The 12,500-nt window shown below is 49.6% G+C and overlaps 1 protein-coding gene across 1 annotated transcript in view; it reads right to left on the bottom strand.

Moving 5' to 3' along the window:
• The window catches only part of map2 (microtubule-associated protein 2), a 33,669-nt gene extending 29,542 nt beyond the window's left edge, over positions 1 to 4,127 (bottom strand). Inside the window, exon 1 of the mRNA XM_076262628.1 lies at positions 3,926 to 4,127. Within this exon, the coding sequence (XP_076118743.1) occupies positions 3,926 to 4,115 (190 nt within the window). The 5' untranslated portion in view covers positions 4,116 to 4,127. The remainder of the gene's footprint in view (positions 1 to 3,925) is intronic.
• Between the last annotated feature and the right edge of the window lie 8,373 nt (positions 4,128 to 12,500).

Below are 12,500 nucleotides of genomic sequence, written 5' to 3'. Positions count from 1 at the left end.
TACCACAGGGTGGGTGTCTAAGTGTCTGTCTGTATGAGTGTGTCTGTGTTTGTGTGTGTGTGTGTGTCTGTGTGTGTGTATGTGTGTGTGTGTGTGTGTGTGAAAAAGGAGGAGACAGGTTGCTGGTTGCTATGAAGAGGAGGGGAGCTGGTCGACAGGAGCCCTGTGCCAAAACTCCTTTTGCCATGAAGTGCCGAGCTGTTGCCACAGCAACACGCCACCTCAGCCCCATTTCAAAGGGCTCCCAGCATGCTGTACAGGCACTGCACAGAGGCTTTGGGATGGAGGCTTACCATGCTTAAAGCTACAAGAGCAAGCGCAAGCTTTAAACCAGCTATACAGGGCTATGCTACGCAATTAGTCCTGTCACTCAAACGCCCACTTTTACGTCACAGACTTCACAAACTCTTCTAGGCTTAACTTACAGCTCTCTCTCACACACACAGCAACTAATCCAGGTGTGTGCTTTCCTTATTTAAGTGCAAAGCCATGTGCCCATACTGTATCACAGATGTGTGTGTGTGTGTGTGTGTGTGTGTGTGTGTGTGTGTGTGTGGAAGGCAATGACGACAGCTGAAAACATCCTGAGGATCCAGTGACTCTGCTGTACGGGGAAAAACACTTTAATATTCTGACATTGTCTCCGACCCAGTGGAGGTTGTTCACCAGTCCAGCCCCATCTGCATTCGTCACCGTAACCCTCTAGAGCAGCTGTCGCAACCCGCCACTCCCCTCCACCCCTCCTCCTCTCCTCCTCAACTTCTTTATTCCCTCTTTTTATTCCCCCTCCCACACTTATCTCTTTCTCCTCATATAAAGCAACATCAGGAAAGCCAATTTCTTGCTTGAATGGCTCTCAGGCATCTGGAGTGCCCAGGCCAACCCCCTAAACCCCAACACCGACCCTCCACTGCCAAGGGTCCTGCCCTCAGAAATCACAGCTTCACACTGCCAGAAAAGCCAGGGAGATTTCCGCTGCCACCGCCAGGTCAAGAACCCGGTCGCCTTGGGACCCCTCTGAGAGAAGCGCGGCGCACACGGTAAAAAAAACCCACTGAGCTGACGGTGATACGGCTCAGCGTTCCCCAAGTGTCTCGAGAGCTCCCGACGCGATATGAGACCTCATAGCACACAAGTCTATCAATTATTCATAGTGTTATGAATGAGAGGAATGGGCTGGGATTCTCCTTTTGCTTTTTTTTTGCTTTTTTTTTTTGAAGGCGACGGCTCCTGGCAGAGCCGACGTTAATGAGAGGAGCCTGGGAATGAGCCGCACTTCTCACCACAGAACAACATTAGAGGCATTAGCTGCCACCGCGCGCTCCAGGAACATCACTCACGGCCACCAGCTCATGCTGCACTGCTTTCTGCCTGGCTGGGCTGCTCCGCTCCGCACCGTATTAAGTATTTATGTGCCTGACAAGGGAGAGCTGCCATGAGTTACATGCGAGGCAGAAATTGCTAGAAGTCAAGTGACATTAATATACTGCCTTCCCCAAAAAAGGAAAGGTGGACCACAATGACTAAGCAAAGTACCAGTTAGACTAGGAAATAATTGTAATGTAGAAATGGAAACTCTGTTTAGATTATAATAAGGGTCCAGACTCCCTTGCTGATGTCTGTCACTCATTGGGTCATTAACAATAGCTACAACTGACCAGATGTAGATGGACAGTGTAGATCTGGGCAGAGACTCCCCATGGAAAGGCCTCCATACATTTTGATAAAGCCATGAGGGAGTGTGGCAGCGGGCAGGTTTGTGGTGGGGGTAGTGACCAGGCGTATCCAGTGGAGATGTGTGTGCTGAGCCTGGGCCAGTGTTGGCTCCCTGCTGCTAGGCGAGCCTCGTTACTGAGCCATCACGCCCTCACACAGCTGCACAGGCACAGGCTCTGCAGGAGCCAGCTGAGAGGAGTGAGGAAGAGGAGGGATGGGATGAAGATGAAGGGAAGACCCTGACAGGACACGCTGCGTTCTGTTCCCCCAAACCACCCCCACCCATATCATCGGTGAGCTTTTGTTCTCTCATCCCAACATCCGTCCTTCCACTCGTCTTTCCATCCCTCTTCTGAAGAGCTGATCTGTCCGTTCTCTCTTCCACAGCATAATTCCGACAGGAACAATTCGCTCAACCACCCCAGGCTGATGGTCCACAACAAAACAATCCTTTGTAACCAGAGAATCCTTCACATCTATCTCCAGCCATGAAAAAAAAAACTCTTGGACTAGTTAACTCTAATTTTGCAGGGGTTGGTAATTAAAAGCACTGTGGTCTACTGGGAGCCTTGGCTGGGAGGGCTAGACACGAGCTGGTGTGTGTGAAACACTCTTTTTGGATGTTTGTTTTTCCTCCCTTGTGGTTTACTCTATTAGGCAGTGGATATTGCACCATTCTGCCAGCATTAACTAGGAGGGAGGGAGGGATAAAGGCCTTACTAAGCACTATTTATGAATAGGTTTTGCACAGGAGCGTGTGTGTGTGTGTGTGTGTGTGTGTGTATTTGTTTAGTCTGTCTGTCAGATCAAATCAAGTCACAAAGACAACACAGAAAACATGTACAGTATGTCTGCATGTAAGCTTGTGTTTGTCTGTTAATCACTTAGTTTGTGAACATTAAGTGGAGTGCTTACACACACACGTGTGTGTGTGTGTGTGTGTGTGTGTGTGTGTGTGTGTGTGTGTGTGAGCATATGTGTCGTGTTGACTCCTGCTGTGTGGGCGTACATCTCAGCACTACTTCATCCACCATCATTACCACCAAAGCAATTAAGGGTGTGTATCCTGCCACCTCCTCCTCCACCACCACTTCCCCGAGAGCACAGAAGCCAGCCAGCGCTCAGCACTTACATCCTCTCGGCCCTCGTTGCCATGGCAGCATCTCCCCTACAATTTTCTTCTTCCCTTTTTTCTTCCCGCCGCGCTTTTTTGTTCAACATCCCTGCAATCTTTTTGCCTTCACCTCGCTATTTTTTGGTGACATGAAAGGGACGCGCCACCTCCCACTCCCACCCGTGTACACGAGTGAGCCCCGTCTCATTTCGGCAGGGTGGCCACATTAGCCAGCTTCCCCTGGGCAGCAGCACCAGCGACGCCTGTCTTTTGAGGCCTGACAGGACCCCCAAGTGCCCTTTCAACTCTGTGACTAACTAACAAAAAGTGCCACAGGCCTAATCCCAGTTTATAAGTGCACCGCTGTATGGAATATGATGCGATGGGCACGCGGCCAGGGCAAACAGGGACAATCAGAGCTTCTCCTTCATTTATTCTCAGGCTAATGGAGCCCCTCACCAGTGCATGGCAATGCATTAAGACAAACTGGCTGTGCACAGCAGTATGAATGCTTCCTTGCGGATGATCCATCATATTGGTTCATTACAGCGAGGGGATGCAGTGCAGCTTTTATGGATCTGCGCTGAAACCTCCGCTGTTCACCTCCACGTGTCTGCAGTTCCAGCAGCACGCAGTTTGTCAATGTGTCACAGTGGCATCATTGTGAGCTGACCTCTGGCCTGTTTTAATGAAAATGAGCTATGAGCTACAGGCATAGCTTACAGGCTCCGTAATGCAGGTACAGCATATGAGTAAAAGGGGTTATCTACGGGCCACTCCATAAAGAACTGCTTCCATTACATAACATTGAATTTCACACATTGTGCAGCAACCACACCTCCTGCATTACATTCATGGGCTTTTTTTTCTATATTGTCAGGCCACACAGCATGCTAATAAGCATTCACTTTTAAAAAGCATACCAAACTTGGACATTATCATTTCTACTCCTTTTATGAAACTGTTAAGCCATATGCCATACACATCCCCCCTAAAAGGACAGTTTAAAATCATAACAGTGGAGCGTCTTGCTCCATGCAGTAACTGCAGCGTTGCAGCACTGACATTCCAGGCGCAGGGGTTAGACTGGCTCACCTGCCGTGACTGCATGTCCAGAGGACAGGTCGCCGTTGAAGCCGTTCTCCTTGGGACCTCCGGGCTGGCACGCCCGGTAGGAGGGGGAGAAGCCGTTCTCCCCGTGAGCAGCAGAGGCCGGGGGGCCCTGGGCCCCTCCTGGGGAAGCCCACTGTGGGGCGCTGTCATCGGGCTGCCGACCGTCTGCCATTGGGACCAGAGGGGAAGGGGTCACTCCTTACTGCTGGAGAGAGAGAGAGAGAGAGAGAGAGAGAGAAGAAGAAGGTCCTGGTCAGTTAGCTCAGTGGTTTTCAAACTGGGGGGCCGCGAGGGGGTGCCAGGGGGGCCTCAGCAAGTTGGAGGGAAAAATAAAAGCAAGAAATAAATACATTTGAAACATTTAAAATATACTATGAGGGTTGTTATACAATGCAATTATAATAATGTAACGCATATCTGAACATATATTTCCCATGATAATGACTGGGAATAATAGTAGAGTGATGGCTCTCATATAGCAGAAAGCCCCAAATAAAATTTTTACACACTGTATGCTCCATCGCGATGTGGTTGTGGCTAAAATAATTATTAGATTAGCTTAATGTATTTTTACATTTGCCGTAGTATTGTCGATGGGTTTAATTAATAAAACGTCAAGGGGGTCCTTGGCCAAATCCTAGTGGTATTTGGGGGGCCTTGTCGTGGAAAAGTTTGGGAACCCCTAAGTTGTGACATGTGGAAATGAGATTGAGGCTAATGCAATCAGCCGGCAGCAGCCTGAGAGGCCTTGAGAGGTGCGAGGGGCCTTAATGGGGCCACATGATGAGGCTTGATCAGACTGGAGCTGCACACACCCAGAATTAAATGGCCTGAGTGGAGATACTGAGAGGGGATGACAGCGCTTATCATTTATATTCACCGCAAGCACTCACACCTCTCACATGTCAGCTTCGCTGTGTGTGCAAGTGTGGATGAGTGTGTGTGTGTGTGTGTGTGTGTGTGCGCGCGCGTGTGTGTGTGTGTGTGTGTGTGTGTGTGTGTGTGTGTGTGTGTGTGTGTGTGTGTGTGTGTGTGTGTGTGTGTGTGTGTGTGTGTGACTAAGTGAGAGTGGAACAGGGAGAAAGAGAGAGAGAGAGAGAAAGAAAGAAAGGGGAAGTTAAGTGCAACGAGGGCATGGAGAGTGTCCATCTTTGTGAGGAGTGGAATAGCTCCACAGCCCCCTGCATCCTTTCCCTATCGATCTCTCTCTGGTGAGAGCCTGTGCATCAGAGCCAGTGAGCTGAACTGAAGTGCAGGCTGCACACACACACAGAGCCAAGGAGCCTCCCGCATGGAACACTGCCAGCACGGCAGCACAGGCACACAGGCCTCCACAGTATGATAGAGAGCTCCAGCATGCTCCCTCTGTACCGTCAACAGCTTCTCCTAAAGCATTTGCTCTTCAGAGTCCGTGCTGACATATACGCATTTGTGCACTTTGATTAAACGCTCTTTCGATGCATAACAAACTGACTTTAGGGAGCAAGTATTTCATCATGTAAAACACACAGAGAAATGCTGCCGTACTCTGCGTTTACTCATGAAGCCACCCTCACAAGCTGAGCTGACAGTAACAGAGAGGTTCCGTCTCCTTGATACGGACTCTTAGGCTGATGCAGAGACGGAGAGTCATGAGGGACAAACTTAAGCACCTGCAATAAATATTCTCTGCCAATGACAGAGGGAGCTTTCAGCAGGAGAGGAGAGGGAAGGAAATTAGAGGAGAGAAGAAAGGAGTCCAAGAGAAAAGAGTGCAGGAGACAAGATGAGTTAAGAGGAGGATATGAGAAGGTGGGAGGGGGGGAATACAGTAGAGAAGAGAAGAGAAGAGAAGAGAAGAGAAGAGAAGAGAAGAGAAGAGAAGAGAAGAGAAGAGAAGAGAAGAGAAGAGAAGAGAAGAGAAGAGAAGAGTAGAGAAGAGAGAACAGGGGAGCAGACTTAGGTCAATGATAGAGACAGGGCACAGCAGAGGAGAGAAGAAAAACAATGAAGGACAGGAGTGAAGAGAGAAGAGAAGAGAGAAGAGGGGAGTTGAGGGGAGTTGAAGAGACAGGGTGGGGGTAAGGGGGGGGGAGGGGGGGTGGGCACATTAATGGAATGGCCTTTTGGAGTGCTGGCATGCATAAGATGAGGAGAGAACAAAAGAGAAAAGAAAAGGAAAGAAAAGCATGTCTGTAAATCTCGTGCCCTTTTGTGGTGTTTGTCCTCCGTCACTGGGCAGAGTGTCTGGCAGGCAGGCATGGCCTCTCACAGGCTCACTGAAGCCACACGCTCCTGCCACAGCCGTCACCAGAGACGCGGGCGATATCTTAATTACTTTCCTTCTCTCTCCATCTTCCTTTATTTTTCTCTATCTCCCACTCCCTCTCTCTCTCTCTCTGACTCTGTCTCTCTGAGGGATGTAGGACGAGGTCGTGTGTGTGCACTAGACGGAGACAAGCATGGCTGTGAGCGGAGATCAAATCGTTTTTTCATTGCTGCAGATGGAGAGGCTCCCCTGTGCTCAGATTTCTCTTTGATCAGGATGGTGCCACTTCACTGAGACACATCCAAAACCCCCCAAAGTCATTTCTGCCTGAACGTTTTCCCCACCACACACACACACACACACACACACACACACACACACACACACACACACAGGGTTGTAGTGGAGGTTAAATGCAAGTAAACACAGTTTATCCACCTCTGAAATTTCAGAAATAGAGTTTATCCAACTCTTATCAGAGTTTATCCACCTCTCAAAAGAGTTTATTCACGAATTGCAACTTTTAACATTCAAAAATTGGGGTGGGACCAATGCTGGACACTAGACTTCCATTCCTAACTCAGGCCCTCATGGCAAACAAACAGGCAAATAAGGCCTTCATTATGAATTCATTTGGTGTTTGCCAAGGCACCATTTTCTTCTGAAGTGTTTGAAGTGAAAGTGATCAATCCTATTTAACAGCATCGCCTTCCTGATTGATCGGTGCAGTATACACAGCAGTTATGCTTGGGCATCAATAAAAGAGGCTTATTAAGCTATAATATTTATACTAGAAGATTGTCTGGGAATGAAGTTATGAGGAGGATTTTTTAAAGAAAAAAAAGGCAAGGTGGGATAGGGAGAGATGGAGAGAGAAATTGAAGTTAGCAACCAGAAAAGCCTCAGAGTTTGACTGCCTTATACAGCTCAGCATGTCCTTCACCTAAAAAAGAGCATTCCAGCAATGACGGAAGTAGAGGGTGTTACATAAAGGGCTCAATGGACTTGATTACACTGATTCATCATTGTCTTTGTGCCAAAGGATTTTCGTATAGCATGCATACACAAACGCACACAAACGTGCAAACGCACACACACACACACACACACACAGTCACACACACACACACACACACACACACACACACACACACACATACACACACAGAGAAGAGACAATTCAATAGCGAACAGCCTAAGATGGCAACTCCGAGTCACAACAGCATTCAAGCACCCAAGTGGCAGTAGCAGGGGCATGAGGAGGGTGGTGTGTGTGGTGTGCCTGTCAGTGGGGAGGGAGCTGGAGAACAAATTACCAGCCTATCATTTATATCCACCCTCATATTCACTTTGTGCAGCACACTAAATACATGTGTATTAATCACCCTTCATAAAATCTGTCCTCAGATCAGTGACGAGGCCCTAAGTGCACGCGGCCGTTCCTGGAATCATTATTTGTAAGACGTCTCCCACACAAAGGGCCCTATTCTGCTGCAGTGTCTCCCCGTGTCCCTTCAGGGTTGTAAAGAAACAGCCTCTCGCCGCAGTGCAACGATAAATCTCAACCTGGGAATCAAGCCTCTGTTTATTTATAAGAGGCCCTGATCAGCCACTCCCTAAGAAGGCTTGCCCTAATATATCCACTCCTGTTATTAGACAAGCTGTAAAATAGGACCTCTCTCTCTCTCTTTCTCTCCTATCTCTCTCTCTCTCTCCCTCTTTCTTATTCTTTCTCTCTCTCTCTCTCCTCCCTCTGTCTCTCCCCTGTTCTACCCCTCCAGGCGCCAGCAGCTGAAGTCTGCCATCAAGGTCACATTCAGATTCTCTGAGGCAGACCTCCAGGCCTGACCACAAACACACACACACAGGGCTGGCCGCCGGGCGCTGAGCACCAGGAGCACAGCCTTGCAGAGCGGGAGAGTCCTGGAGCCAAGCCGAGCGCCCGCCGAGCTGACGAGGCATGCTGTGACCAGCCGAGGGGGGGAGAGAGAGAGAGGGACCCATCTGGCCAAACTACACCCCCTGGTGGGCCTCTGTTGAACTCCAGTCCATTGGCAGAGGCAGGTGAAGGTTGAATGGGGAGTTGAATGTGTGTGTGTGTGTGTGTGTGTGTGTGTGTGTGTGTGTGTGTGTGTGTGTGTGTGTGTGTGTGTGTGTGTGTGTGTGTGTGTGTGTGTGTGTGTGTGTGTTGTGTCTGGGGCTGGAGAGGGTTGCCTTACACCTGGGCATGGAGCCAACGTTAAGGGCCGCCTGACTGCTGACTCTGTCCATCTCCAGAGCGGATGTGTCAAAGCCTGGCTGCAGGGGCCACCAGGACTGGGCACGAGCGCAGTCCCACAGGAGTCGACCACACCGAAGGGTGGAATGTGATGGACATAAACGTTACTGTCTGTGCCAGACAAAAGAAAATACCACAAATAGAAACGCACAGAGGCTTTGGAATGAGAGGCTATCAGTTTCAAAAAGAGAGCGAACACAACTGCCACCACTCATACACGCCCATTTAAGGATGGCACTGCTCTGAGAAGTAGACAACTTCAGTGATAAGAGAGGCCTTGTTGGCATGGCAACCCTCTCCCCCATCCGAAGCAAGGCGTGGGTCTGAGAGGAGATGGCGGATGACAGCGGTGGGGGCCTTTCAAGAGAGTGCTCTCCTCTCCTCTCCTCTCCTCTCCGCTCCTCCTCTCTCCTCCTGTCCTCCCGCCTACACTCTACTCAGACATCAGCCACGTCACACGCACCCCATATTAACACTCTCCAACTCTCCTCTAGAATTAGCAAGTCACGCTTGTATCCAGTGCTAGACAACAAACGGAACAGCAAAACATCCCCTTCCTTCCAAATCTACCTCAGACAAAAGGGCCATTATGCCAGAAAGAATAGAAAAAGTTTTTTTTTAAGCCCTCGTGTCTGGACGATGTGTGTGCTTTTTTTTCTATTGTTATTCTGCCTCCTCTGTGGATGGGCAAAATTACTTTCGGTTCCATTAGCTCAGCCAGAGCAGAAGCCAGTGTAAGGACAGGGCCACAAGCATGTGCAAATGACAGGCTGTCTCCTCATATTAGCCTCCCGTACCATGACACTGCAGGGGAGAGGGGGGGCCTGTCTGAGCCTTCTGCATGGGGGGAGCTCCATCACCGGGATGGGACTGGGGACCTTCAGGGGCCTTCAGCAGCACCCCCCCCCACCCCTATACACACTTCAGTCCACTCACATATGCACACACAAACAGAGACACACAGACACACACACATCAGTCCATTCACACACACACACACACACACACACACACACACACACACACACACACACACACACACACACACACACACACACACACACACACACACACACTCCCCCCTTCCCTGGAAAAAGAAAGTACACCCTCAGAAACTGGGTTGATCATCACGCCTCCCCGAGTGCTGGCCAGAATCTCAGTGTGTGTGGTGCATTGTGGGTGCCAAAAAAAAATGCCCCAAGATGCCAACCTGCCTCCAGGTTCCTCCGAAGAAGACATGACCAATCAGAGCACAGAGAAGAGAGGAGTGTGGGTGGGGCTGACGGGCAAAAGTGATGAAAGGTCGGGTGGCCACGTACGAACCCGTGAGGGCTCTGTTAGTCCTGGGCTTTTAGGACATTCAGGACAAGGCTGGCCACTCTGTTCTCACAGGACAGGGCCTTTTGCTTTATTCATTTACTCAGTGACCTCAGACACTCAGTTTACTTGAGATGGCCTGAAAGGATAGACACATCAGTCAAAGTCAGAGCCAACAGCTCTTGTTGTTTAAATCTATATGATTTAGGATGACAGCCATAAACTAGACACAGCTACCACATCAGATCAGATACAAAGTAGTTACTATAATGCACTCACCATTCACACTTTGAATCTGACAATTTGATTTAAGCCAATTGCACATGGAGCAGAGGTGGTGAAACTGCATTTGTGGATAAGTGAGTACAGAGAGTGAGCCCATATCAAACGTGGGAGGAGGACTCCAGACTCGGAGCTCATCAGCAGCCCCGGTTACGTCTGTCAGAGGACGTCAACGACAACATCGTCCCTCTCGTCTCACCACACTGATACAGATAAGTCAATGTCCCCTTCTCCCGGCCTGCCTGTGATTGGTGGAGGGGCCGGGTGGTGTGTTAGTGCGTGCCTCCGCTGCAGATGGAAGTGACAGCACTGACCTTCTTTTTTTTCACTGGGATGAGATGCTGTGGCTGACAGGAGAGCCGCTTCCGCTCTTTTTCTCCCGGAATTTCAAAGGCTGTCGACCGAAATCAGCACAAATCTGCCTGGCACTGGTTAATGTAGGGCAGTGTTTCTCAAACTTTTTCAGACGAAGGACCACTTAACCAATAAAAAAGAAACGCACGGACCACCTAGCTAAAAAAAAGATTAGACCTACTTCAACAGTATATTAGCCTACACAATAGGCCTAAACTTACTCACTGAACCACCTTGTTTATTGTCTTTGCACTTTGCTTATTGTGTCAGAGGATTCATATGATTTAAACTGGCATATCTTACATAGACAGTGTTGCAGAACTGTTTGGATTTACATACAAGTTGGTTCAATATTGCAAACAACTCCTCTATATTATATTTTACCACGTCTGCTCGCGGACCACTTGGGATAGCTTGAGGACCACCAGTGGTCCCCGGACCACACTTTGAGAAACACTGATGTAGGGAGCTGGATGTTGGCGCTGGCTCTGGGTTTTCACCTCCGCTCATCTTACCCACCACCCCCAAAAAAACAGCCCACCCGTGGGTCTTCTAGAGCTGGGTGTTTGTGATGTGCTGACAAGTCCCATTTCCCCCAGATGAATGGGTGACTGCCCACTCCTTCAGACTCTCTTCAAAGGACACTCAAGGACAGTCCAGGACTATCGCTCTTTTGCTGTTTTCAAAACTCTCTCAGCTGTGCATTTGTTGGTGAATTGAAATCAGGCACCATGCAAAACTATTAGCATTCTCAGTGATAACATTACACCCATTTCACAAATGATTCTCCGAGGGCCTTTGTATGTCTTTAAAGACTATAACATGTGATGGGTGTGATGGCAAAGCACAGAGAATGTACATGTGACACCACTGGCACTTCCTCCTCTTCTTCCTTCCTCACTCCTCCCTCTATTCTTCCTCTCCTTTCTTCCTCCTCCTCCTCCTCCTCCATAGCTGCCCTCACAGACTAAGAGTGGAGAGAGGCTGCTGCATTGCAGAGCTCACCCCCCCAACCTCCAACCACCTCTCTCTCTCTCTCTCTCTTGCTCTATCTCTTTCCCTCTCTCTCTCTGTCTTGCTCTATCTCTATCTCTTTCCCCCCTCTCCTTCTCTCTCTTGCTCTATCTTTTTCCCTCTCTCTCTCTCTCTCTCTTGCTCTGTCTCTATCTCTTTCCCCCCTCTCCTTCTCTCTCTTGCCCTATCTCTTTCCCTCTCTCTCTCTCTTGCTCTATCTCTATCTCTTTCCCCCTCTCTCTCTCTCTGTCTTGCTCTATCTCTATCTCTTTCCCCCCTCTCCTTCTTTGTCTTGCTCTATCTCTTTCCCTCTATCTCTCTCTCTTGCTCTATCTCTATCTCTTTCCCCCCCTCTCTCTCTCTCTCTTGCTCTATCTCTATCTCTTTCCCCCCCTCTCTCTCTCTCTCTCTCTTGCTCTATCTGTATCTCTTCCCCCTCAGCCCCTCAGATTGAAGGGGGACAATGGCAGCGACAGGAGCCCCGGGCACATGGGGAAGAGCCAGGCCTGTCGTGGCCCTGGGATAAAGCAGCCTCCACAGCAGCCCTCCACTGGGGCCGAGGGAGAGATGAGGGAGTGGCCGCGGCGTGCTCCCCCAGCAGTGGGTGCCAGCGGTGGGGCGCTGTTGGAGCTGGAGATAGGCAAGCTCCATAAAATAGACCTCAGCAGTGAGGGAGAGCTGCCCAGCACCCTGCCTCAGAGAGACAATCAGCCTGCCTATCAGACAACAGCAGCTCAGCACTGGGGACGCTTTCTGACAAAAAAAATCTTTCAGACACCCTTAGAACTGGAGGCAGTATGTGCGTATACAGGTGGTGAGATAGGATAAGAGACCGCACCACAACACTGGCTACAGACTGGGATGCATCATGGTCTGGACCTGGTTTGGTAGATGTAGATGGCCCACCATATCTGGACCGGACTCATCCCAGAGTCCTCCTCTCTCTCTGGTCAGGTCCTGGTCTCCTGGAGGATGCCACGGTGAACGTGACACTCAGTGTTTGTTTTTCCACTGCACCTCTCAATAATTCACCCCAGCACAGCCACAGTGTCCAGCAGTAGGAA

The sequence above is a fragment of the Alosa pseudoharengus genome, unplaced genomic scaffold (assembly GCF_046254945.1).
Source record: "Alosa pseudoharengus isolate Yale_2024_CS ecotype anadromous, Long Island Sound unplaced genomic scaffold, YU_APseudo_1.1 YU_APseudo_1.1_scf_3, whole genome shotgun sequence".
Taxonomy (NCBI): domain Eukaryota; kingdom Metazoa; phylum Chordata; class Actinopteri; order Clupeiformes; family Clupeidae; genus Alosa; species Alosa pseudoharengus.
The sequence above is the reverse complement of the archived record's forward strand: the minus strand, read 5'-3'. Positions and strand labels throughout refer to the sequence as shown.